The sequence below is a fragment of the Nycticebus coucang genome, chromosome 7 (assembly GCF_027406575.1).
Source record: "Nycticebus coucang isolate mNycCou1 chromosome 7, mNycCou1.pri, whole genome shotgun sequence".
NCBI lineage: Eukaryota > Metazoa > Chordata > Mammalia > Primates > Lorisidae > Nycticebus > Nycticebus coucang.
This window is the reverse complement of record NC_069786.1, coordinates 128,077,029-128,104,931: the sequence shown is the minus strand read 5'-3', so window position 1 is coordinate 128,104,931 and position 27,903 is coordinate 128,077,029. Positions and strand designations below refer to the sequence as shown.

At 41.6% G+C, this 27,903-nt stretch overlaps 1 protein-coding gene, 1 non-coding gene and 1 pseudogene across 4 annotated transcripts in view; 1 reads left to right on the top strand and 2 right to left on the bottom strand.

Moving 5' to 3' along the window:
- The window catches only part of ARMC9 (armadillo repeat containing 9), a 199,553-nt gene that overhangs the window by 149,731 nt on the left and 21,919 nt on the right, over positions 1–27,903 (bottom strand). For all 3 annotated transcript variants that reach the window (XM_053597121.1, XM_053597122.1, XM_053597123.1), the window contains exons 6-8: positions 22,724–22,816; positions 17,915–17,939; positions 9,030–9,187 (exon numbers count right to left, since the gene is read on the bottom strand). In XM_053597121.1, the coding sequence (XP_053453096.1) occupies positions 9,030–9,187; positions 17,915–17,939; positions 22,724–22,816 (276 nt within the window). The remainder of the gene's footprint in view (positions 1–9,029; positions 9,188–17,914; positions 17,940–22,723; positions 22,817–27,903) is intronic.
- On the bottom strand, positions 309–3,701 carry LOC128590045 (chromodomain-helicase-DNA-binding protein 8-like; annotated as a pseudogene).
- LOC128590963 (U6 spliceosomal RNA) lies at positions 9,785–9,891 on the top strand. The gene has a single exon (XR_008381421.1). It is a non-coding gene; the product is annotated as a U6 spliceosomal RNA (small nuclear RNA).

Genomic DNA, 27,903 nt, shown 5'->3' with positions numbered 1-27,903 from the left:
CCCAAGAATTGGAGGTTGCTGTGAGCTGTGACGTCACAGCACTCTACCAAGGACGACATAGTGAGACTCTGTCTCAAAAAAAAAGAAATAAAAATCACACACATACACACATACATATATAAGCCAACAATATATGAAAATATATTCAGCCTTATACATAATTGAAGAAATATAAATAAAACACTCAGAATACTAAATTTTACTTACCAAACTGGCAAAGATTTCAAAGTTTAATCATAATCTAGTGTGGCCAAGTGTGAAGAAACAGCCTTCTCATACATTACTGGGGAATAGATATTGTTGAAATTTTAGCACAAATAATTTGGCAACATCTAAAAAAATGTTAATGCCCATACTTTTTTTTTTTAGTAGAAATGATTCCTCTTTATTTTTGATTTAATAAGGCCCACGATACTTAAGTGTCATTTTTAACAGCTTTCCCATAATTTCCTTCAAAACTATGGTTTCTTTTAATCTAGTCCTCAGGAGATTCCTTGCCTCATTTCAGTGATTTTTCCTAAATGGATCTTAGTGAATGCTAATTTTTTTCTCCTCTCATTTTTAAAATGCTAACCAAATGAGTTTAAGTATCGTATTAGTGAAACTAGTGAGGACAGTAGTCTCATAGCCTCATTCTCTATTTCCCACCGCCTAAATGCTGAACTTACATCTTTGATCCAAACCGTAAACTCATTCTCATCCGTGCCTCGGCAAAGTTTGGTGAGCAGGGCCGCTGCTGTGCTGACTGCAGATGCTTCCTCCTCTGCCATGGAAGCTGCACTGCTACTTCGTGGTGTAGGAACTGGAGAATCACCATATTCTCCAGGAGTCCAGGAAGGACTGTCTAGCAAGTGGTTGCCTGGCCCCCAAATTCCTCCCACTACCATCTCCTGGTTCCTGCGGTTAGAAGGCCACTTCCCCGAGAATATGGCCTGGCAGACAAGGTCAATATGGTTTATCAGGACACGATTCTTGGGCCACTCAGACGCTCTTTGTCTTTCCTGCAGCAGCAGAAGCTCAGGAGTCATTTGTTCCCCATCTTCATTTGGGAATCCATCTTGGGACATAGTGAGGGACAGAAGACTCTCTTCATTGTAGAGCTTGGAGTGGGCCTGGTCAGTAGTTAGTTTTTCTTCCTTTTTGTCCTCACTCTCATCATTGTTGGAGCTGGATGAGGATGAGGAAGAAGAGGATGGCAACAGCTTGCTCAAATCCAGCTCAGAGACTAAATCACCCTCATCCTCCACTTTGACTGTGAACACTACAGGAAACCAAAAGGGTAGTTTCAGAGGAGGCTACTCCCATCTCATGGTCTTGTGGGGTTGGTCAGCTCCTGACAACCACCTCATGCTCTAGCTTTAAAGTCAGAATCTCCAGATTGGGGACCCAGGCAAATGTCTCCTCAGGCGAATTTTCTTTTCTTCTTCTTCTTCTTCTTTTTTTTTTTTAAGGAATAAAGAGGACTTTTATAAATACACTCTTAATCATTTAACCAACAGCATTTTGCAGAAAACAGGGGGGAAAAACTCTAATATTTGTTATAATTCAAAGACAGCAAAAGAATTAATCTCTAGTCTAAACAGATAGTGAATGCACTGGGAGGGTATTAGAGGCCTGGTCACCTAAGTTTTACAAAATTAAATCATCAGTTTTGAAATTAAACACTAAACACACAAAACACTAGAATATAAACGTTTTAACATACCAAACAAAGGCTTGTGAACTTCTAGCATGGCCTTTTGTTTTGAGCTGCCATCCTTAATAAATTCTTCCATATTACTAAACAGAGTATTTAAGTTTTTGCCAAAAATATCCTGACCTTCTGCATTGTCTTCAACTGCCTTCTTCCAATCCAGTTTGGAACGGAGACCAGACACATCTTTCGTAGTGTCTTCAACTGTGCTAAGCAGCTATATAATATTTCTAAAAATAAATGTTGATGAGATAGACATGACAAAAGCAAGCTAATGAAAATATCTGTGCTACATAAGGATTTCTCCCGACAAGAATTAGTAAATTTTAGACATTGTATCAGAAGAAGTACTTAATCTCATGCTTCAATTTATTTAGATGCCCAGGAATGTTTATTTCCCCTCTGCTAGCCATTTATGCAAGCAAGGAAAAGTGATTTTGCCAATTTATTACAATAATTATGCTTCCTGAAAATTTTTTCCCTATTATGTTTTACCACTTCCGCAAAAGTACACCTAACAAGAAATTACAGACTCTCAAAATCTTCCATTATTAGGAAGTACTAAATTCTTCGTGACTCCTTAGGTTCAATCATCACCACACACACAAAAAAAAAGCACCATAGCATCATTACTCTACAAATCCACAAAATATATTACAAAGTCATGTTCTATTTTCTTTTTTTTTTTTTAATTGTTAAATCATAGCTGTGTACATTAGTGCAATCAAGGGGTACAACGTGCTGGTTTCATATACAATCTGAAATATTCTCATCAAACCTCAGGTGAATTTTCAACAGGAGCATCTGGACAAATGGGCAATGGTGAGGCAGTGCTCGAGGAATACTGCTGGTGCTGCAGTGGAGTAGAGCAGTGTGACAGAGATGGAGCTGGTGCTCCGGCCTGATGGTTCTGCATATATTATACGGGCAGCCAAAAAAGAGAAGTCTGGGTCCTGCATGATGTTGCAGTCTGTTAGGCTCACCCCATGACAGGCTGCCCCTCGTAGAAACTCCCCATCATGCTGAACAGGCTTCCACCCTTTGGGCAATTCAGGACCTGGAGGCTGACACAATGCCAGCCAATCTTTCAAAAGAAGGTGGCATAAAACTTGTTTCCACAAGCGTCGAAGCAACTCAATACAGTAGAGAGTCTGTGAGGCCCTTTCCTCAGTGATGGGCTGAATGAGCAGATTAGGGTCAGGGGGTTCATCTCCAGCTGCTGAGGGAAGGCGGCACACTTGGCAGCATGTAGCCATGAAGCCATGAAAATACTTGTTAAGGCTTTCATCTGTTTGTCCAGTCGAGCAAAAGTGTGGAAGTGATCCCAATGGAACTGCATGGTGTCAGGGTCATATTCCACACCAAAAGTACATGCAACTCGATAGAAATCAGTTTGTGCATAGCTTGTCCATTGTTGTTGTTTCTCCTGATGAGCAATTTCTTTGAGCTTGAAACCTATTTCACAACATCGCCTTTGCTGGTCCCCAAGTTCTGCCGCCTCTGTCTTCACCTGTTCTCTCTTGTAGCTACACTGATAGGCTATTACTAGGCGCTAAAGCCTACTGTATGGCAGAGCCAGGAGGCCAGAATAGATGGCCTGGCTGTTGGGTCACCTGAGCTTCATTTCCATCAATCACTGAGATCTCCTCATCCATCAAGGGATCACCCTCATCATCTTGGTCCCTCCGGGGACCCTAGAGTGGTTTATATTCAGGATCTTCACAGTCTTTATCAAAGTCAACCCCTTCTACTACATCAGAGAAATTATCCAACACTTGGATAGTCTGCTGCAAGGGCTTTGTCATCTGGTTTACCAGCTTTTTCCAGGAAGCATAAGGCTGGGTCTGCTCTCATAGCATTATATTTCTTATAACCATGTTTAAAGACTCCAATAAGCAGGGACTTGTCGCCTCACTGTCCCACCATGTTATTGGAAACTCCAGCTGATCCACTACTGGGAACCATACGTCAATCTCACTGAATGCCCATTCTTTTGACCTACCAATTCCACTTTTAGGATCCTATCTTACCTATAAGTATATTCAAAGGTATACAGTATATACAAGAATGTTTATTGCAACATTTTTTTTTTGTAGTAAACAAAATCCCCCAAATCTAAATGTTCATCACTTAGAGATCAGATTAAAAAAAAAAAAAGTTCACTCTTATAATGGAATAATGTACAGGCCTTAAAAAGAATGAGATGGTTAGTCAGATGGAAAGACCTCCAAGATACACTGGGTAAGAAACAGCAAGTTTCAGAAGAGTAATGGAGCTTATGATACCAGGTAAGTATATGTATGTGTGTGCCTGTGCACATGCAGAGAAATGTTCTGAAATAATACATAAGAAAATGTTAATCTTGAATATGAGTAAAGATATGAAACTAAGGAGTTGGGGCATAGGGAGCTTTTGCTCCTTACCATATGCTCCTCTGAACTGTTTTAATTGTTTACCACAACCCATTTATTTCTTTTACACTAAAAACAAACTATGCTGGGAGCAGTAGCTCACATCTGTAATCTCAGCATTTTGGGAGGCTGTGGCAGGAGGATCACTTGAGGACAGGAGTTTGTGACCAGCCTGAGCAACATAGTAATACCTCGTCTCTACAAAAAATAAAAAATTAGCCAGGTATGGCAGCGTACACTACAGTCTCAGCGGATCCGAGGCTGAGGCAGAAGGCTCACTCAAGCCTTTAAGGCTGCAGTGAGCTAAGATTGTGCCACTGCACTCCAGCCTGGGAGGCAGAGTAAGTCTCCCATCTCTAAAAATATCAAAAAACAAAAATAAAACTACAGCAAAAACCCAAGCTAGTTTAGAATCCAGGCACCCTCCTCTGTCTCATATTGATACTCGGGGCCTCTTTACATCCCTGCCTTGCCATCTACAGGCTCCTGCTTGCAAACTCCAGCAGCAGCAGCTCATGTGCTCACCTCTGGTCACCATGCCACAGCTAATGTCACACCTACCTGGCTGTAAAAGGCACACTAAGAATGACGGCTTGTTTGCTTTGCTTTTTTTATTGAGACAGAGTCTCATTTTGTTGCCCTTGGTAGAGTGTTGTGATGTCACAGCTCACAGCAACCTCAAACTCTTGGGTTCAAGTGATCCTCTTGCCTCAGCCTCCTGAGGAGCTGGGACTATAGGTACCTGCCACAACACCCAGCTAGTTTTTCTATCTTTAATAGAGATGGGCAGTCCTGCTCTTGCTCAGGTTGGTCTTGAACTCCTGAGCTCAAACAATCCACACACACCTCAGCCTCCCAGAGTTCTAGGATTACACGCATGAACCACTGTGCCAGCCGGTGGCAATTATTTTCTCATAAGAGAGAAGGCAAAAGGAAAATGTTAAACGTCTCTTTTTCTTTCTGTACTGTAGAAAATTTGAATTTTCTACTTATGTGCCTTTAAAAAAATTTTTTTGGGGTGGTCGACAGTGATTATGTGAGCCATTTCTTGTTTCTGGTACTTGTCCGTATTAATGAAAAAGTTAATACATTTTAAAACTAAAAAAACTCTAATTAACTTAAAAAATCCAATTTTTAAGGCAGACATTTCAGCAACTCCTCACTAATGAACGATAGGATAAAGCACATATTCCTAAGTCTACAAATCTCCCGTGACCTTTATCTAGCTATGTTCCCTGCATCATTTTTCAACATGTGGCCATGTGTTTAAGCTTCACCCTTCCAGTCACACCACGCATCTTGCTGCAGTTCTGGGAATGTCTGTGTGCTGGGCTTTCACATGGCAAAAGAGCTTTCAGCACTGGATGAAACATGTCAAAAAAACTGTGATAGTAAAAATGCATTGCTAACTTAAGACTAGTCAGAATAATGGAAAAACAATTAAAATCCAATATATAAAAGTAGCCATTCAAATTAGTGATGAAAGAAGTAAATAGTTTTTGCTCAGATGATTATGTTTTTGGGGGGAGGAAAAGTAGATGCCTTCTCATATAGTCTATCAAAATAAATTCCATATGGATTAAAGACTTAAAGGTAAAATAGTTAAAAACAAACAAAACAACCCATAGAAGAAAATTAAATTATGTGTCTGGGCTCCCTCAGTAGGAGTATCTTCTCTAATCACACTATGAAAAAGTCAGAATGGCTCAGGGGGAAAATGGATAGATTTGACTATATAAACTTACTAAATTTAGAAAGACTCAATTAAAAAGCAAGGAACAAACTGAAGGAAATATTTACAAAAGATGAATGGTAAATGTCCTGTGTCTAACAGCATGTCTAAAGCTGAACCCCTGCTTTCCCCTCAAACCTGTTCCAGCCAAGGTCTTCCCTGTCTCAGGTGGTGGCAATCCTACCTCTCTAGTAGTGTTAGGCCAATGCTCAGGCAGTCATCCTTCACTCCTGGCTCTTCTACCCAGGCCCAGTCCAGCAGGAAACACTGTGAGCTCCATCTTTACATGTGCAAGTGAGCAGTTCTCCCACCTGGACTGCCACCATTGACTCCACCAGGTCTCCAGTTCATTACTGCAACAGCTGCCTCACTGGTCTCCCACACCCACCTGTGGGCTGTTTTAAAGCAACGGCCAGGTGACCATCACAACCTGTCAGACCTTGTCACTTCACCGTTCTGCTCCTCAGTTATTCAGAGTAAAAGCCAAAACCTTCTGATGGCCTGAGATCCCAGGCCCCCAGACCTGACTTGCATCGCTCTCCTGTCGCTCACGCTCTCCCCCATGAGGAAGCAGGGATTTCTGCTGTGTTGCCTAGTGTGTCCCAAATGATTAGAACATGACCAGGCACTGATATACAGTCAATAGATCTTGGTTAAATGAATAAAAGAAACATATAACGATGTTCAGTTTCATGAGCAATGAATATAATGCACATTTAAATCATGAGATACTATTTCTCACTTATCAAATTTGCAGAAAATAAAACTTTTAATAATACCCAAGATTGGCAAAGATACAAGGAAACAAACTCTCCAGGAATCAGATTAGCGTAACCTTTCTGGAAGACCCTAAACGTAGATTTCACCCTGGCAAATCAACTTTATAAAATGCAGCGGAGTCTCACTCTCCGAGGATATTATAAAATATATAATTTACAAAAGTAAAACCTAGAAACAGCCTAAACATCCAACAGTAGGGCCTGAGACTACATAAAGTATGACACTGCCACATGGCAGAAAACCACGCACACACTAAAGGTGAAGCAGGGTAGAAGAACATTTAATGACTTCATGAACGTAAGATATAAATAAATGTCTTAACATAACAGGTAAGTGAGGTGACAATTACGTTAACCAGTTTAATGTAAGCATTCCAAATTGTATATAAAATCAGCACATTGTACCCCATAAATGCATTAATGTACACAGTTATGAATAAATAAAAAAAAAGAATATAAGTCAGTATTAAGAAAAAAGCACACTAGAATTCAGGGTGTGACCTAGAATCCATTTTTGAAAAACATGCGTATCTAAGTACTGAAAAAAGTCTGGAACATTAACAAGTATTTTTCCTAGGTAACATAATTATAGATAATTTTTCAATTTATTTTTTGCATCATTCTATATTTTTGACATTTTCTATATTATTTGGTAAATCATATTTTAAGGTTATTTTAATATACAAACCTGCACTAGCGAAAAATCTGTATAGAGGTTAATACACACACGTGCATGCACACGTGAGTACAAGTAAAACTGGGGAAATCTAACCAGGTACAGTGGCTCATGTTTGTGATCCTAACACTTTGGGAGGCTAAAGCCTGTAGACTGCTTGAGCTCAGGAGTTTGAGATCAGTCCGAGAAAAACTACCTGGGCATTGTGGCAGATACCTCTAGTCCCAGCTAGTCAGGAGGCTGAGGCAGGAGGACTGCGTGAGTACAAGTTTGAGGGTGCAGTGAGCTATGACACCATGGCACTCTACCAAAGGCAGCAGAGTGAGACTCTGTCTCAAACAAACAAACAAACAAAGAAAAAAACTGGAGAAATCTAAAAAAGATCAATAGATTGTATCAATGTCACTTGCTGGTAGTCATATTATACCACAGTTTTATAAAATGTTACCACTGGGGGAATTTGGCAAAGTATTTAAAGAATCTTTCTACTTTATTTTTTATAACTGTTATGTGAACCTACAATTATGTCACTTTTTAAAACCTTAATATCTATACAGAGAGATTTTATTGTATTTATAATTTTGTATTTTTTTTTTTTGAGACAAAGTCTTGTTATGTCGTCCTCGATAGAGTGCTGTGGCATCAAAGCTCACAGCAACTTCAAACTCTTGGGCTAAGTGATTCTCTTGCCTCAGCCTCTCAACTAGCTGGGACTACAGGTGCCTGCCACACGCCCAGCTATTTTTTCTTTTTGGTTGCAGTTGTCATCGTTGTTTAGTAAGCCCAGGCCGGGCTTGAACCCGCCAGCTTCAGTGTACGTGGCTGGTGCCCTACTCACTGAGCTAAGGGTGCTGAGCCTGTACTTTATGATGTTTTAAAGTGAAACATTTAAGTTGTTTCCATTATAGTCAAGAATAAGACAAAGATGCCAATGATGAAATTACTCAACAATATCTCATAAGTCTTTGCTAAGGTACTAAAAAATAGTTAAGGCTTGGTGCCCGTAGCTCAGTGGTTAGGGCACTGGCCACATACACCAGGGCTGGCAGATTCGAAACCCAGCTGGGCTTACTAAACAAAAATGACAACTACAACAACAACAAAAATAGCCAGGCGTTGAGGCGGGTGCTTGTAGTCCAGCTACTGGGGAGGCTGAGGCAAAAGAATCGCTTGAGCCCAAGAGTTTGAGGTTGCTGTGAGCTCTGATGCCACAGCACTCTACTGCAGGGTGAGTGAGTGAGAGTCTGTCTCAAAAAAAAAAAAAAGTTAAGATAAATTAAAAAAAAACCAAAAACGTCTTTATTTGAAGATGACATGACTGTCAATCTAGAATACAAAAGAATCAAAAGGTCTATGAGTTTAGTATTGTTCAAAAAGGTAGCTGGATACAAAATCAATACATGAAAATCAATAGCTTTCCTATGTCAGCAGGGTACTGCCTTTTCATTGTTTTTTTTTTTTTGTCACTATATAATTTTTTTCTATTGCTCTTTGGTAATGTTGAGAATAAGGTAGAGAAATAAAGATACGGTCAACAATGCGTCAGGAAAAATGGATAAAACCAGTGAGAAGCGTCAGCTTAGTCTCCTCTGTGCACATTAGCTGTGAAATAGAGCAGCAGGCTCTGCTGGTGTGGCTCTGAGAGAGAGGCAGGCTCCACTGGCCCTACCAATAGTCCACGACCATAGCACTTCTCCTCTGGTAAATAGACACACATGCAGTTGGGGATCTTCCTTACCATCTTGCCACTGACTGTGGCCTCGAGAGAATCCACTAGCTCTGCTGTGACTCCAATAAGATTGTGGTAGTCTGCTTGGATCTTGTTGTACCGTCTCAGGTATGTCATTGACCTACGTTCAGCTTCGACCAGCTGCTGGTGCAGCTGCTGCAACATTTCTAAGGAGACAGTTTACACGAAAATGAACAAAAGAACAACTACCACACCATATTTTGCTATAATGATGAACTGGACACTATTTGTGTTAACAAGTTACTTCTATTTCATGGCACATTTATTTACAAAGTGCTTCGTAACTGCTTACTTAAAATTGCTTGTTTCTAGAAGTTCAGCTGAATCATCACTGGGTTTCCTAACAAAATCTATTTCCATCCAGATATGGTAGCTCACACTGGTAACCCTTGCACTTTGGGAAACTGAGGTGGGAGGATCCCATAGCCTAGGAGTTAAGATACCAGCCTGAGGTATAGGAAGACCCCATCTGGCTGGGTGCCTACAGTTCAGCAGCTAGGGCGCCAGCCACATACTCCAGAGCTGGCAGGTTCGAATCCAGCTCGGGCCTGCCAAACAATGACAACTACAAAAAAAAAAAAAAATTGCTGGGCATTGTGGTGGGCGCCTATAGTCCCTGCTACTTGGGAGGCTGAGGCAAGAGAGTCACTTACGCCCAAGAGTTTGAGGTTGCTGTGAGCTGTGACACCACGGCACTCTACCGAGGGTGACATAATAAGACTCTGTCTCAAAAAAAAAAAAAGGTGCTCGCTTCAGCAGCACATATACTAAAATTAGAATGATACAGAGAAGCTTAGCATGGCCCCTGCGCAAGGATGACACGCAAATTTGTGAAACGTTCCATATTGAAAAAAAAAAAAAAAGGAAGACCCCATCTGAACAAAAAAAAAAAAAGAAAGAAAAACAAGAAAATGGGGGGGGAGATGGGAGGAGGGAGTGGGGAGAAACGAGGGACATTGGTGTACTCCCACCTAATGGGCACAATGTAAGGGTATAACAGCACACCTCTTGGGGGCAGCATATAGCTAGTCCCTTAGCTAACAAATGCAAACGTTGTAAATGTCGTTTGTACCATCATATTAATCTGAAATTAAAAAAAAAAACAACAACAACAGGAAAAAAAATTATCCCAGCATAGTGATGCACACCAGTAATCCCAGCTTCTTGGAAGACTGAGGCAGGACGATCGCTTCAACTCAGGAGTTTGAGGTTGCAGTGAGCTCTGATGACACCACTACCCTCTAACCTGGACAACAGACCAAGACCTTCTCTGTCAAAAAAATCTATTTCTTTGACTGAGTCTCATGTAATTTATTTTAGCTCTTTTCTCCATGACTACGAAACAAAATCGATATTTCTTTTTACAGTCAGCTCACAAGATGGCTGAATCAAACCTGTGCCTTTTTCTCTGTTTTTGAAACATGAACCTGTGTGGGGAACAACTCTTACCTGCAGGACAGTTCTTCATTTTAAATAAAAATTAGGGCTGCTTAACTGATGCTGAGAAAAACAATAATCCAGAATAAGATTCCAATGCTCATTCTACCACTGTGATAAAGCATAAAGCCACTCCCACCAGGCCTTAGAGTAAGCAGCTCAGAAGGCTCTCGAGTTCTCCACTTGGAACCCCGCCTTGGGGCAGCCTAGAGAGACTTAGGCCACATCACCCTGATCACTGTTAGAACGGGCAAAGCCTCATCTCCTAGGCTACTTTTCTCCTCTCTTGAAGGTTGGATGGAAGGAGGTAAGACTGCCCCCAAACCCAGCTTAGCTCACTACCATCCTGACCAGATACCCAGATACTGTATAATATTTAAAAGTCTTCATTTTAGAACAGATTTCAAGGATACAGAGAGAGATTTTAAAATTATAAAGACCAAACCTCAAGTCCCTACTGTACCACTTTCTTGCCACATAACCGTAGAGAAAATATTTAACTTTTTGGATTCTTTCTTACTTTTTTTTTTTTTGAGACACAGTCTCACTCTGTCCCCCAGGCTAGAGAGCTATAGTGTTAGTTTAACTCACAGCAATTTCAAACTCCTGGGTCCAAGCAATCCTCCTGTCTTAGCCTTCCAAGTAACTGGGACTACAGGCACCCAGCACAATGCCTGGTTAATTTTTCTGTTTTTAGTAGAGATGAGGTCCCATTTTCTCTCAGGCTGGTCTCCAACTTCTGAGCTCAAACATCCTCCTACCTCAGCTTTCCAGAATGCTAGGATTACAGATGGCAACTATTGTTATTATTGCATTTCATGCACAGGGATCAAAGGCTTTCCACATGCATTTCTATGCCAGTCAATAACCTGAAGAAGTGCCAGAAGGGTTCCATCCTAAAACAGTGGTATGCAAGGCTTAAAATATATGAGAACTATCCCAAACTAAAGATGATCAAGCCTCTCCTAGAGATTGAATTTTATAGATAGTGAGTGAAGTCTCAGTATTTATATTTTCAACAAACTCTCCAAATGACTCTGATGCACACAAGTTGAAAGTTATCCACTGTCCTAAGTTATCTATTCTTCCTAATTTATGTTCTAAATAGCTATAGGGATCATCTACTTTCAGATTATATTTCAAAAACTTTAATGTTTCATGACTGTTTATGTAGAAGAGTAAAATATTTTAGCTATTAAAACTCAAAATATCACTTGATAATAAACTATTATTATTATTGTTCAACGTCTACAAATCTCAGTCTCGATAGATAACTTAAAAGTCGTCTGTCATGAATTTACATCCAGTACTTAGACCCCTGAAGAATACCCCTGAAAATCATTTATCAAGCTTCTCCTTACTAGGGAGAGGAAATCACTACTTTCATTCTGCCTCTTATAATCTGTTAAATGTGTACAATTATTAAAGTTTTTCATATGTATAAAATTCAGAATTAAACTAAAACTTGCAAAGATGAAAATTCTACATAATATTGGCATAATCTCATTTCGTGGTAGTAAATATTAGAGCCAACAGTATAAATATCTTTGCCAACTTTCTTTTTTTTGAGATAGTCTCACTTGGTCTCCCTTGGTAGAGTGCTGTGGTGTCACAGCTCACAGCAACCTCAAACTTCTAGGCTCAAGTGCTTCTCTTGCCTCAGCCTCCCAAGTACCTAGGACTACAGACACCTGCCATAATGCCTGGCTATTTTTAGAGACGCGGTCTGGCTCTTGCTTAGGCTGGTCTTGAACCTGTGAGCTCAGGCAATCCACCCATCTCAGCTTCCCAGAGTGTGTGCCAACTTTCTTAACATGTACCAAATGGCATATGATTATCAGGTACTAAAACCCATTTTGCAATTAACTAAACATAGGAATTGTTTGTGGAACTTTTGCCTTAGGAACCCAGAATTGGAATTTATTACAATTCCAAGTGTGGCACATCTGAGGGGGAAAAAAAAGATTTAACTGCCTGCAGTATACAGAAATGAGAGAAGCTGGCAATTGGGCTGAAATGTTTGTGACCATTTCAAACACTGTTGGCACTCTGTATCCGTGGGTACCACATTTGTGGATACAAGCAACCTCGGATTGAAAATATTTGGGGGACAAAAACCCATCTAAACACGTACAGGCTTTTTTTCTTGTCATTATTCCCTAAACAATATAGTGTAACAACTATTCACATTGTCTTAGGTATTATAAGTAATCTAGAGATGATTTAAAGTAGACAGGAGGATGTCCATAGGTTCTATGTAAATAGCCATTTTACATAAGGGACTTGAGCATCTGTGTATTCGAGGGGGTCCAGGGACCAATTCCTCACAGATAGCAAAGGATGAATGTATACTCTTTAGCAGAGGAATAGCCTGCTACCCAGAGATATCACCTAGCAGACATCTTTGCTAACTATAATCAAACTGGACTATTACTATAATTTATTTGGATGACAGCTCAAAGACATCAACTTTATTTCAGGGCAATAAATAGCACTTTTGACTCTCTTCTCTGTCAAAAGTTTTATGATGGCTTGGCGCCTGTAGCACAGTGGTTATGGCGCCGGCCACGTACACTCAGGCTGGCAGGTTAGAACCTGGTTAGAACCTGGCCAGCTAAACGACAACTGCAACAAAAAAATAGTTGGGCGTTGTGGAGGGCACCTGTAGTCCCAGGTACTTGGGAGGCTGAGGCAAGAAAATCGCTTAACGCTAAGAGTTTGAGGTTGCTGTGAGCTGTGACACAACAGCACTTCACCGAGGGTGACATGGTGAAACTGTCTCAAAAAAAAATAATAATAGTTTTATGAGACAGGAACAACTAAGTCAGGACAGCCTGCCATGCAAGACTTCAACTTTTAATGGAGAGTCTTATTAGAAACTCCATGATAACACTGTCTTAGTCATGGCAGTGAAATTTATTGACTACTCATATTTCAGAACTACTGACATAATTTGTACAAACGTCCAAAGAATTACATTCCACCTCTTACCCAAGGGATAAAAGAATGTCAGTTAAAGTCATAGAAAGTTTTCCTATAATTCCAGCACGCCAGGAATCAATAACAGTGATGCAAATCTCTCCCACAGCCACTCAAGCTTTCTCTTTTAACATTTCTATTTCACTTAGGGGCACTGGTTTTTGGGGTTCTTTAAGAGTAAATGAGATTTTCATTATAGATAAAGATGCCTTGGCTGCTCTAGACAAAATGATCTATTTTAAAACATGGAATTTTTTTCCTAACCTAATACCAAAACCTAAAATCAATCACTGTATAATGGAATCATCTTTTTTCTTTGTATTCAGATATAAATTGCCTCTTTGTTATTTTGCTAATCCACAACTACTAGATGAAGAAAGTTATAACTATGAATATAGGTCATGTTAAAAAATACAATTTAGGACTCCAAATTCTAGAAAAATTATTGTCACCCATTTTCTAAAGGGGCTGAATCAATTATGTTAGATATGCCAAAGGATGCTGTTTCTATATCCTTTTAAAAATGGCTAGGTGAAAATCATAATCCAATGTGATATACTGTCATCCTAAGTTTTTTATTCTAAACCCTATTTTTAATGTAATTCTTACTGAGAGAATTTTCTACTATAAATATTTTTCTTGCCATCTTCAGAAGTCTGGAATCTCATTTTATCCATGAAACACCTTCCTATCAAGACACATAGAATGATACCACCTAACCATTCCATTTAAAAAACACCTGAGTGTATAATTAAATTGGGGCATATATGCGCCTTTTGATCATTGCACCCTTAGCCACAGGAGGAAGGGGGGACAAGTGGAGACAACTGGCTGTCATGCCTGGGCCCAAGCTGCTAATCCCTGATCTCCATTGCAATACTTACTCCCTTGCAGAGTTTACTCATATACCTGGCCTAGCAGACTCAATTCCATAAACATTCTACTTGGCTCTCCTCTTAAAACTCAGTTAAAATCAAGCCTAAAGAATGCTCGAAAACCTTGGTCTCTTTGCTAAAATTCCAAAGTAAAGACCTGTAGAGAAACAAAGGCTATTCTCCTCCCAAATTTACTTGATCTGCAAAATTGGTCCACTTATCAGAGACAACACTCCCAGCAGAAAGCTATGCTCAAAAGCTATCAGGTATGCTAGGGACACAGTTGCTGTAGAAACTCATGAACCTGAGAGAAGTTTCTTCCTACCTTTCCACCCACACTGCCTAGGAGCCCAAAGATCAATTCTGAACGTTTAGTAGATTCAACTGAGAATTAAGGCAGCTCTCTGGGGCCCAAAGGATGCAGGTAGGGCAGTGGTTTTAAAATGTCCTCAAAGTCTTTGACACTTCTTCCTTCCCATCAAGAGGTGCAATGTAGTGCTGTAATTCCAGCACTCTGGGAGGCTGAAGCAGTGGATCACTTAGGTTCAGAAGCTCAAGACCAGGCTCGGTGCCTGTGGCTCAAGCAGCACCTGGGCGGGTTTGAATCCAGCCCAGGCCCCAAACAACAATGACGACTGCAACCAAAAAAATAGCCGGTGTTGTGGCGGGCACCTGTAGTCCCAGCTACTTGGGAGGCAGAGGCAGGAGAATTGCTTGAGCCCAGGAGTTGAAGGTTGCTTTGAGCTCCGATGCCACAGCACTCTACCCAGGGTGACAGCTTGAGGCTCTGTCTCAAAAATAAATAAATAAATAAAGAAGCCTGAGACCAGCCTGAGTAAGAGTGAGACCCCGGCTCTACTAAAAATAGAAAACTGAGGCCAAGAGGATCTCTTGAGCCCAAGAGTTTAAGGTTGTTGTGAGCTATGATGACACCACGGCACTCCATCCAGGGCCACGGAGTGAGACTATGTCTTTAAAAAAAAAAAAAAAAAAAGGCTCAGTGCCTGTAGTTCAAGTGGCTAAGACACCAGCCACATACACTGGAGCTGGCGGGTTCGAATCCAGCCCAGGCCTGCCAAACAACGACGGCTGCAACCAAAAAATAGCCGGGCCTTGTGGCAGGCGCCTGTAATCCCAGCTACTTGGGAGGCTGAGGCAAGAGAACTGCTTAAGCCCAAGAGTTGAAGGTTGCTGTGAGCTGTGATGCCACAGCACTCTACCCAGAGCGACAGCTTGAGACTGTCTCAAAAAAAAAAAAAAAAAAAAAAAAGAGCTGGAATGGTGAAATGTAATTCTTCCTTTGAGTAGGAGCTGACCTAAGGAACTCACTTGGGATGAACAAAATATAGCAGAAATGACACCCAGTTACTTCAGAGCCTAGAAGTTAGAAAAAAAGTGACACCTTTTCTACTTGGCTCTCTCTGGGGTATTTATCTTGGAACTCAGTCAATATCCCCCAGAAAGTCCAGGTGACAAGGAGACGCCACGTCAAGGGCGTCTGCTGAGATCCCAGGTAACTGCCAGACTTGTGTGGGTGAGTGCCTAGGAGGTGGCCCCTCCTGGCTCCATCTGACTGCATCCATTAGATACCCCAGGGAGAATATTAATAAATGAATGTCACTAAGTCTAGGTGGTCTGCTGGGCAGCAGCAGAACAGCAGGATGAGGTGCATTTCCAGGGCAAGATCCAAATGCCTAGGCCAGTTTAAGAGTGCCAGCTGTGTCAGATGTGAGCAAACCAGCATGGGACCCAGCCTCACCACAGCCAGGGCCTGGATAACACTTGAGGAGCAGGACTTGGAGCTAAGGCGGCCAGCGGAGACCTCTCCTTGAGCACACCCGTACCAAGGGCAGAGCAATCTTAGGTAGCTTCAAGGCTGTGCTTTAATCAGAGCAACCTGGTGATCCTTGGAGGGGTTACCTCAGGTTACCTTGTGGGGCTACCTCTGGCAGAACCAGTCATACATTTAGAATGGCTAGGCTGGGGGTGTGCCAAGCTACAAAGGGCAAAAACAAGCCGAAGCCTCCAAAGCCTTCTCATCTGAAGCTATCAAAGCCCTCCTTGGACGGCAAATTTAAAGCACTGCTTATTTGTCAACTCTCTGGTAAGAAAAGCGCTAAATAATTTACTAATACTTCGTTTCTTTAAAAAAAAACTTTAACTCCCCTCTCACCTAATGGGCACAATGTAGGGGTATACAGAACACCTTCTGGGGGAAGGGCTCAACTACAACTTGGACTTTACCTAACAAATACAAACAATGTACCCTAAGTATATGTATATGTACATATGTACATATACTTATACATATACTTAGGGTATGTGTATGTATGTATATAAGTATATGTACATATATTTATAAGTATATGTACCCTTATTTCAATCTGAAATTTTTTATTTTTTATTTTTTTTTTGTTGTTGCAGTTTGGCCGGGGCTGGGTTTGAACCCGTCACCCTCGGCATATGGGGCCGGCGCCCTACCCGCTGAGCCACAGGCACCACCCCAATCCGAAATTTTTTAAAAAACCAAAAATGTTTAACTCTAAAAAGAAATATGAAAATACAATGGCAGGAAGTTTTGAAATCAAATCCTCTCTGACATCACTCTGCTTTGGAAAGGGCAAATGTGCTCTTTCATGGAACAAAAATGTCATGTAGTAAAACTCCACCTGCTGGGAATTGAGGATTATGCCATGCATACTTACCAGCAGCACAAAGCACATAAACTACCCTTCCCAAATCATCATTTAAGCCGTTTTCAAAATCTAGTGTCAAAGACACAACACTGAGGCAAAGTGCCTGAACTGTGGCCACCTATTCTATTTTAAATAATATTTTTTCTCACTTTACTGAAAAATGAATAGTTCTGGTAAAAATTACTGACCATGGAAGACCATCCTTTTATGCTACAAACTTATGACTTGAATTCCAATTTTGAATGTAAGAAAGAATGCATAGTCGAGGGCAGCACCTGTGGCTCAGTGAGTAGGGCGCCAGCCCCCTATACCAAGGGTGGTGGGTTCAAACCCAGCCCCGGCCAAATTGCAACAAAAAAATAGCCAGGCGTTGTGGCAAGCACCTGTAGTCCCAGCTACTTGGGAGGCTGAGGCAAGAGAATCGTCTAAGACCAAGAGCTGGAGGTTGCTGTGAGCTGTGATGCCATGGCACTCTACCGAGGGTGACAAGGTGAGACTGTTTCTAAAAAAAAAAAAAGAATGCATAGTCGATATTGCTGAGATACACATAAGGCCTTATTTTACAAGTTGAAAGGAAAAGTTAAAGATATTAGAACAATTTTGTCCCCACTGTTTACACTGTCCTCTAACTGAGCTACTGCATCAGCACTTCACGGGGGGCTAATACTAGGATCTCTTGTTACCAGGTAGAGGAGGAAGCTAATCTGAAAAGTGGGCCTCAAGGAACTGCAGGTAATGATGAAGGCAAAGCATTCACAAATATTTACACATTTAAAGCTCTCATTTGCAAAGTTCACAAATTCTTTCCATCTCTAGGCCTATCTCACTACTTAAAACTTGATTTGGCAAAGTTGTTCTTACAAAAATTTTAATCTAGATGATTTACCTTTGTTACTTTGTCCATTCTCCTTCTGGGATGAGAAAGATGTTCAGGAAAATAGGTATTTGGGATGCAGTACTCAGGGTATCTTGCATTGGGTGGCCAATTTCAGAAAGAACTTCAGCATGGTGAAAAAGAGAATTATCAGTTCCAAGTTGCTATAAATACCTAAGCAACTTCTCAATACTTGGTAGACTCACTTCCACATAAATCTTCTATCTCAGTTATCATCATGTGAATCCAAGTCTTGCACTATTTGAACAGCTTCCTAACTGGCCTTCCCATCCCCTTCCAAAGTCCTCCCTACTGCTACCCAAACATCTTACTAGAAATACAAATCCAAATTTGTACCTTTAACTCTGTTAACTTCAATTCTGTAGCTTTATCCTAAGGAAACTTATACACAGCATAACACAATAGCTATAACCACAGACTCTATGGACAAACTACATGGATTCAAATCTCAGCCCCCAAAAGTCTGGCTGCATGAAGGCAAGTTACTGATACTTATCTTGGGATTTATTCCCCCTCTTTATCTTAAAATTTTCCTAATTTTTTTCATGCCAGCTTTATTCATATACTATACAATTCTTGTAATAAAGTGTACGTTTGAATACTTTTCAGTATTTTTACTGAGTTGTACAACCATCATAATTTTAGAACACTTTCATCATCCCCCAAAAAGAAATCCTGCACCCACCAGCAGTCATTCCCATGTCTCCTGTCCTTCCCAGCCCCTGGCAACCACTAATCTACTTTCTGTCTCACCGATTTGCCTCTTTTGACCCTTTTTCTTTCTTTTTTTTTTTTCAGAGACAGGATTTCACTCTGTCACCCAGGCTGGAGTGCACTGGTCTGATTAGAGCTCATTGCAGCCTCTAATTCCTGAGCTCAAGCAATCCTCTCACCTCAGCTTTCTAAACAACTGAGACTATAGGTGCGCACCACCATTGCTGGCTAATTTTTAAATTTTTATTTCTGTAGAGATAGGGTCTTGCTAGCCCAGGCTGATTTCGAACTCCTGGCAATCTTCTTGCTTTGGCCTCCCAGAATTGTGAGCCACTGTGCCCAGCCTGAACTTTTCATCTAAAAGGAATCATACAATATGTGGCCTTTTATAAGATTCCTTCCTTTTATAAGATGTGAAGATTCCTTTACATCTTTCCCTTAGTATGCTTTTTTTTTTCTGAGACAAGAGTCTCACTTTGATGCCCTTAGAGTGTCATGGCATCACAGCAGAAACCTCAAACTCTTGTGCTCAAACAATTCTCTTGTCTTAGCCTCTCAAGTGCCTGAGACTATAGGTAGCCACCACAATGCCTGGCTAGTTTTTTAGTGACGGGGGTGGATTCGGGGGGAGGTCTCACTCTGGCTCAGGCTGGTCTTGAACTTGTGATCTCAGGCAATTCACTCGTCTCGGCCTATCAGAGTGCTAGGACTACAGGCGTGAGCCACTGCCCCTGGCCTCTTAGCATGTTTTCATAATCCATTTACACTATAGCATGAATCAGTACTTCATTTCTTTTTATGGCTGAATAATATTCCATTGTATGGATATACCCACATTTTATTTACCCATTCATCTGTCCATAGGCATTTGGGTTGCTTATATTGTTTGGCTGTGATAAATGTTACTGAACAATCCATGACCAAGTTGTATGGAGATATGTTTTCATTTAGAAGTGAAATTGCCGGGGCGGCGCCTGTGGCTCAGTGAGTAGGGCGCCGGCCCCATATGCCGAGGGTGGCGGGTTCAAGCCTAGCCCCGGCCAAACTGCAACAACAACAAAAAAAAATAGCCAGGCGTTGTGGCGGGCGCCTGTAGTCCCAGCTGCTTGGGAGGCTGAGGCAAGAGAATCGCGTAAGCCCAAGAGTTAGAGGTTGCTGTGAGCTGTGTGACGCCACAGCACTCTACCCGAGGGCAGTACAGTGAGACTCTGTCTCTACAAAAAAAAAAAAAAAAAAAAAAAGAAGTGAAATTGCCAGGTCATATGGTAACTAATTTTTTAACTTCTGAGGTTACTTAACATGTTCTTGATGATTACTTAATGCTATGGGGAAATTTCTATTTCATATGATAAACATACTTAAAAATATATACACACATACAGGTATCTATGTTTATTATAAATATTACATACTTTGGGGTGTGTACATGTAGGAAGTATGATCTATTTTATAATTAGGAATTAAAAAGTGCTTTTTTTGTAAATCCTACTGTGTTATTTTCTTGCTTAAAATGCTTCAAAGTTTCTGTGTTTGCTGGAAACTAAAGCAAAAAAGATGATTCAACAGTTCCTTGTTGCTTATAGGAATAAGAAACAGACTTCCAGGAACTGGTCTCTGCCTAGTCTCTGACATTTTCTATGTCAGTCCTCTGCTCCAGCAATATTAAATTCTTTGTATTTTCCCAAACATACTGTTTCAGTGCCTCTGCACAGGCTGTTCCTGCTGTCTGCAATCCCTCTCTCTCATTCTGTCTGCTTCACAGACTCCCACTTTATTAACACTCCAACTTGGCTAAAAAAACTATGTCTTGGCTTTTTTTTTTTTGTATCTCTAATTCTTAGCACAATATTTAATTAATAGTAGAAGCTTAATGTACTGAATTACAAATATTTTCATGTAACCAGAAAAATTAAAGAATATCGTTTATAGTTAACTGCTCTATTTCAGTGTATGCTTCAGAGCATGCCAAATAGGAGAAAGGTGACAAGTACTTGAACATTCTAACACTGACAGCTAATAGTGATAAGCTAACAGTTATCAAGTACTTATTATGTGCTGGATTGTTTTAAGCAAGTCACATGTATTAAATCGATCCTCATAATCTTCCCATGAAATATTATTATTAAAATACCAATATGTTAAAAAAAAACCAATATATTATTAATATAACCAATATATTATGTAAATAATTTCATTTAGGTTCTTAAGATATTGGCATCAGTAAGTTTTAAACTGAGAATTACTTTTTTTTTTGTTTTTGAGACAGAATCTCAAACTGTCGCCCTCGGTAGTGCCGTGGCATCACAGCTCACAGCAACCTCCAATTCTTGGGGTTAAGTGATTCTCTTGTCTCAGCCTCCCAAGCAGCTGAGACTACAGGAGCCCGCCACAATGCCAGGCTATTTTACTCCAGTGTATGTGGCTGGTGCCTTAGCCACTTGAGCTACAGGTGCCAAGCCGAGAATTACTTTTAAAAAGTACATTAAAATACAAGAAAAGGGCAGTGCCTGTGACTCAGTGCGTACGGCACCGGCCCCATATGCCCAGGGTGTCAGGTTCGAACCCGGCCCTGGCCAAACTGCAACACAGAATACCCAGGCGTTGTGGTGGGTGCCTGTAGTCCTAGCTACTTGGGAGGCTGAGGAAAGAGAATTGCCTAAGCCCAGGAGTTAGAGGTTGCTGTGAGCAGTGACACTATCACACTCTACCGAGGGTAATAAAGTGAGACTTTGTCTCTAAAAAAAAAAAAAAAAAAATACAAGACACGTTGGAAAAGTCCTAATTTCACTAAAAACTAGAGAAAAGAGCTATAGTTGAGTATGACTGTGGCTCAGGCCAGCTGAAGGAATTTAAAGCCACTGAAGGCTTAAGAAACTGAAATTGAAATGTGTCATGGAATCCCAGAGACAAAAGACCTCAATTAGGAAAAAGGAGCCGAATACTTTTGGAACTAAGAGGAAGCAGAAGGTATTATATAGTGAAATAGCCTAAAACTTTCATAAATCACGGCTAGGTGCGGTGGCTCACACCTATAATACTAGCATTTGGGGTAGATTGCTTGAGCTCAGGAGTTTGAGACCAGACTGAGCAAAAGCGAGACTCAGTCTCTACTAAAAATAGAAAAACATGGCTCGTAGCCTGTGGCTCAAGCGGCTAAGGCGCCAGCCACATACGCCTGAGCTGGCGGGTTCAAATCCAGCCTGGGCCCGCCAAACAACAATGACGGCTGCAACCAAAAATTAGCTGGGTATTGTGGTGGACAACTATAGTCCCAGCTACTTGGGAGGCGGAGGCAAGAGAATCGCTTGAGCCCAGGAGTTGGAGTTTGCTGTGAGCTGTGATGGCACAACACTCTACCCAGGGTGACAGCTTGAGGCTCTGTCTCAAGAAAAAAAAAAAAAATAGAAAAACAGAGGCAAGGGTGCGCCTATGGCTCAGTGAGTAGGGCGCCGGCCCCATATACCGAGGGTGGCGGGTTCAAACCCAGCCCCGGCCAAACAGCAACAAAAAAAAATAGCCGGGCGTTGTGGCGGGTGCCTGTAGTCCCAGCTGCTTGGAAGGCTGAGGCAAGAGAATTGCCTAAGCCCAAGAGTTAGAGGTTGCTGTGAGCCATGTGACGCCACGGCACTCTACCTGAGGGTGGTACAGTGAGACTCTGTCTCTACAAAAAAAAAAAAAAAAAGTTGTTGAAAAACAAGTGCCAATTTGAACAAGTTAGATGATCAGACAATGCATATGCCATAGCCTCGAGGTCTTTGAAGTAGTTGATGATTAACACTCTGTAGAGGGACAATCATTACAAGGAGTTCTTTTGTAAGAGGACCCATCAAGACAGCCTCTAGGAACATGATCTCAAAATAAGACCTAGCCAAGTCTCAGAGATCTAATGCCATAGAGTTGACTTTTATAGGTCATAAATCATCAATGAGCATACCCTCCCATTAATGATTTATTCACCTTGTAAATACAAAAGCAACGCTGTTAAGCATCCTATCCTGACATATGAGGCAACTTAAGCCAGTGTGCTCCTCTACATAAAATGTGCTTGAAAACCACACAGGGTTTCCATTTGCTTCAAAAGGATACATAAATTGTTAAAAGCTTCGGCGTGTTGCTAGCTTTAAATATTAAAGCTAGAAACTTTTCCAACTTCAACTTTAACTCTGGAGTCCAGGAATCCTAAAGAAAAAAAAAACACAAAGGAACAAAAATAAAAACACTAGATCAGTAGATCCCAGCACTATCATCAAACTGTAGTCAGTAGGTTAAATATTCCTGCCAGTTACTGGAACAAAAAGCAAGATGCCTTGCCAGTGATGTGAGGCTGTGAAAAACAGATTTTAGGACATCTGACCAATTCATTTACAGAAGATTCAAGTATCCACAACAGGAGAAAAAACAGAGTTCTATCATAAACAGGGAAAATATAACCCTGTACACAATTTGAATTTGTGTTTTAAACACAATCGTGACAAGTAACCTTATTAGGATGAATACCAAAAATAATTCAGTACAGTTTAGGCATGCGGGGCACTGGTAGGCATAGCAAACAGTCATCACCAAGTTACTGAAAGCTCCTCAAAGAAAAGGACTCATTTCCATAAACCTCCTCTGAATAAGAGAAAAGGACAGAAGTTGTTATCTGCCACAAACACCCCATCATGTAAAGGATTATGATACACTTTTTAGTTTGATTTTGTCCCTTAAAAATAAATTGTAGGTAGTCCTGGGTTATGAATGAGGTAGATTCTGGTTTGTTTTTAAGTTGAATTTGTAGGAACCTGTTGGAACAGGTTCATTTACCTATTGTAAGTGTAACTCACACATCAGTCAGATGTTTGTAACATGGGACTCACCATAATAGCCTCTGTTTGTAAGTGCAAGTTATATGTAATTCAGATATTTGTAACTCTGGAACTGCCTATATTTATCTCAAATAATGCTCAATAAAAAGGAAAAAATAATGACAAATAGTAAAAGAAAAAGTGTGACCAGTAAGGGTCTTTCTCAGGACAATTTTCCTTTGACTCTACATAAAAATATCTTCTACCTGGCTCGGCGCCTGTGGCTAAAGCAGCTAAGGCACCAGCCACATACATCTGAGCTGGTTCGAATCCAGCCGAGGCCCGCCAAACAATGACGGCAGCAACCAAAAAATAGCCGGGCGTTGTGGCCGGCGCCTGTAGTCCCAGCTACTCGGGAGGCTGAGGCAAGAGAATCGCCTAAGCCCAAGAGTTGGAGGTGGCTGTGAGCTGTGATGCCACAGTACTCTACCCAGGGCGACGGCTTGAGGCTCTGTCTCAAAAAAAAAATCTTCCACCCAAATCAAGAAACTCCACAAAAAAGCAGGTCTACCACTAAAAGTGCGTATCAAATTCACTGTCCCCTCACCCTCAGACGTTCCTGTCCTTGCCCACTTCCTCCTCCTCTCCAGGCCTGCATCTTCCTTCGTGCTTCTGCCCCCACCCACTTACCTAGCCAGCATGTCACCTGGCTTCTGGAAAAAATACCGCAGAATGAGTAAAAATTCTTATAATTAAAAAATTTCATAATTCCTGACACTGTATGATAACTTTGTTTATAATATTTACCTTATAACTGGGCATGGTAGCTTAAGTGCTTTGGGAAGCCAAGGAGGGTGGACTGCTAAGGCCAGGAGTTCGAAACCAGCCTGGACAATAATATAAGCCTATAAAGCTCTACAGAGACCCCATCTCTACAAAAAATTTAAAAATTAGGGCTGGAAGCCGGGTGCGGTGGCTCACACCTATAATCCCAACACTTGGAAGGCTGAGGCAGATGGACTACTTGAGCTCACAGGTTCAAGACCAGCTTGAGCCAGAGCAAGACCTTGTCTCTAAAAGTAGCTGGGTGTTGTAGCGGGTGCCTGTAGTCCCAGCTACTAGGGAGGCTAAGGCAGCTCAAGAGTTTAAGGTTGCTGTGAACTAAGATGCCACAGCACTCTACCAAGGGTGACCAAGTAATACTCTGTCTCTAAAAAAGAAAAAAGCGAAATAAAAATTAGGGCTGGGTGCAATAGTTCACACCTATATTTCTAGCACATTGGGAAGTGAGGTGGGAGAACTGCTTGAGGTCAAGAGTTTGGGAACAGTCTGAACAATACAGCGAGACCTCATCTCTACAAAAAACAGGAAACTTAGCTGGGCATTGTAGTATGTGCCTTTAGTTCCAGTCACTTGGGAGGCTGAGGAAGGAAGATTGTTTGAGCCCAGGATTTATAAGTTACAGTGACCTGTGATGAAGCCACTGTACTCTGGCCTGCAAGAAAGTGAAACCCTGTCTCAAAAAAAAAAAAAAAAAAAAAAAAATTAGCCAGCCATGGTGGTGGGCTCCTGTAGTTTTAGCCACTCAGGAGGCTGAGATAGGAGGATTGCTTGAACCCAAGAGTTCCAGGCTGCAGTGAGTTGTAATTGCACCACTCCAGTCTAGGCAACGGAGTGAGTTTTTTCTTTTTTAAAGTGTGTGTTAATATGGGTTGAATTGTGTCCCTCCAAGAAACAGAGTTAAGTCCTAACTCCCTGGTACTCCAGAACATGAGGCTCCTGGGAATAGGGTTGTTGCAGATGCACTAAAGTCAAGATTGAGGACACATTAAAGTAGGCTGGGTTCTTAATCCAATATGACTGGTACCCTCAGAGGGAGAAGGAGCTTTTAGACAGATAGAGGGAGATGGCCCTTTCCAGACAGAGACAGAGATTACAGCAATGCTACCCCAGGCCAAGGAACACTTGGGGCTATCAGAATCTGGGAGAGGAAAGGAAGAATCCTCACCTAGAGGCTTCAGGGACAGCATGGCCCTGCTGATACCTCCATTTCAGACTTCTAGCCTCCAGAACTGTGAGACAATCAATTTTGGTTGTTGGAAGCCACCTACTCTGTGGCGCTTTGTTAGGACAAAACAGCCCTAGGAGACTAAGACAGTGTGCCTTGGCTTCAGGCTTTCCGTGCTCAACCATATAGAAAAGAATCTCAGGAAAGGACGCTATGCCAGCCAACATAAATCAAGACATCTTAAAAAACAAACAAAGCAAAATATTTGGGACACATAGGCTTCCATTTAGATTGCTCTGTTGTTTTTGAGACAGGATCTTGTTCTGTCGCCCACACTGGAGTGCAGCAGTGTCATCACAGATCATAGCATCCTCAAATTCCTGGGCTCAAGTGATTCTCCTGCCTCACTTCTAAGAAGCTAGGACTACAGGAACCTGCCACCGTGCCCGGCTCATTTTTTAACTATTTTTTGTAGAGACGGGGTCTGGGTCTTGCTTAGGCTTGCTCTGCTGTCAAATACCATTTTGTATAACCAATGAATACATCATTTCAATTTAATTACCTTATGGTGCTCTGCTGATGACATGGGTAAGATTGAATTTAAAAACCTCTCTGGACATGAACCCCTTACTTTTTTCTTGACTGTTTTTATTTTTTCTGAGCTTTCAGGTTTATGAATAAGAAGTCTGATGAGCAAAGAGGAGCAAAGAGCCCAGAGAAGCACTGCACTGGCTCTGCTGAATCATCTGGGGAAATATCACAGTTTTTGCCCTTGCAAAAGGGAAACTTCAGATTAGTGACTGACTTTTCCCCCAGTAGCAGAAACTTTTATTATCCAAAGTCTTACTCAGAATCTTAACAGATGAAATAGATCAAAGTGGGGTTATTGTGTGGAAGTGGGGGCAGGGCCCAGAGCTTGCCCTTGGTTTACCTACCTGTTTTTTTTTGTTTGTTTGTTTGTTTTTGAGACAGAGCCTCAAGCTGTTGCCCTGGGTAGAGTACCGTGGCATCATAGCTCACGGCAACCTTCAACTCCTGGGCTCAAGCAATTCTCTTGCCTCAGCCTCCCAAGTAGCTGGGACTACAGGTGCCCGCCACAACGTCTGGCTATTTTTTGGTTGCAGCCATCATTGTTGCTTGGTGGGCCCTGGGCTGGATTCGAACCCGCCAGCTCAGGTGTATATGGCTGGCGCCTTGGCCACTTGAGCCACAGGTGCCGAGCCGGTTTACTTACCTGTTAACTCCTCCCTTCCTTGCAAAACCTGCAAGAGTCCCTTCCACTTCCCTAAATCCTCTTTTTTTTTTTTTTTTTTTGTAGAGACAGAGTCTCACTTTATGGCCCTGGGTAGAGTGCCGTGGCGTCACACAGCTCACAGCAACCTCCAACTCCTGGGCTGAAGCGATTCTCTTGCCTCAGCCTCCCGAGTAGCTGGGACTACAGGCGCCCGCCACAACGCCCGGCTATTTTTTGGTTTGCAGTTCAGCCGGGGCCAGGTTTGAACCCGCCACCCTCGGTATATGGGGCCAGCGCCTTACCGACTGAGCCACAGGCGCCGCCCATCCTAAATCCTCTTTAAATAAGCTTAACTTACATTCTTGGCAGATAATATAGGTGCTCAGGAAGGCTGTCCTGAAGTAATCAGTTACAGGAATACCTAAGTATTTCTGCAAGGGGATATTCACTGACAAATGGAGTTTGCAGAAAAAAATTCACTATAATCTTTACAAAGGGATTTCCTTTTCTGTCAATACGATACAAGAAAGAATCTGAAAAACCAATGGAAACAACTAAAAAAACTGGATAAAAGAGAGGTCATCTTTGTTAAGCAGGACAGGAATTTCTAACAAGGAACTAAGAGCTCCAGAGCTTGCCTATAAAACAAAAGAAGCATTCTCAATAATGACAGGGTGTAGAAAGCCATGGATAAAATCCAACAGAGCACATGCTGGAGACTTGATTGAGACATTGTATAATCTGTGAGAGGGGTTTAGAGAGATGATGGCTTCTGTCTAGAGAATGTGTGAGGTTATCTTTTTAAATACATCCCTAAAGGGGCAAGAAAGGAACTGCAGTGGCAAAAACATGAAGGAAAAGCGGCAACTCTGAGAGTTAAGAAAGCACCAAAGATGGTTTTGACCTGAGGATAACTGCACAATCTTTCTTTCTTTTTTTTTTTTTTTTAGAGACAGAGTCTCAAGCTGTCACCCTGGGTAGAGTGCTGTGGTGTCATAGCTCACAGCAACCTCAAACTCTTGGGCTTAAGTGATTCTCTTGCCTCAGCCTCCTAAGTAGCTGGGACTACAGGTGCCTGCCACAACACCCAGATATTTTTTTGTTGTTATCGCAGTTGTCATTGTTGTTTTTAGCTGGCCCGGGCCAGCCTGGGTCTATGTGGCCGGCGCCCTACCCACTGAGCTATGGGGAGCCACTCTGCACAATCTCTGAGAGCTGTAAGGGTAGAAATGACAGAAGA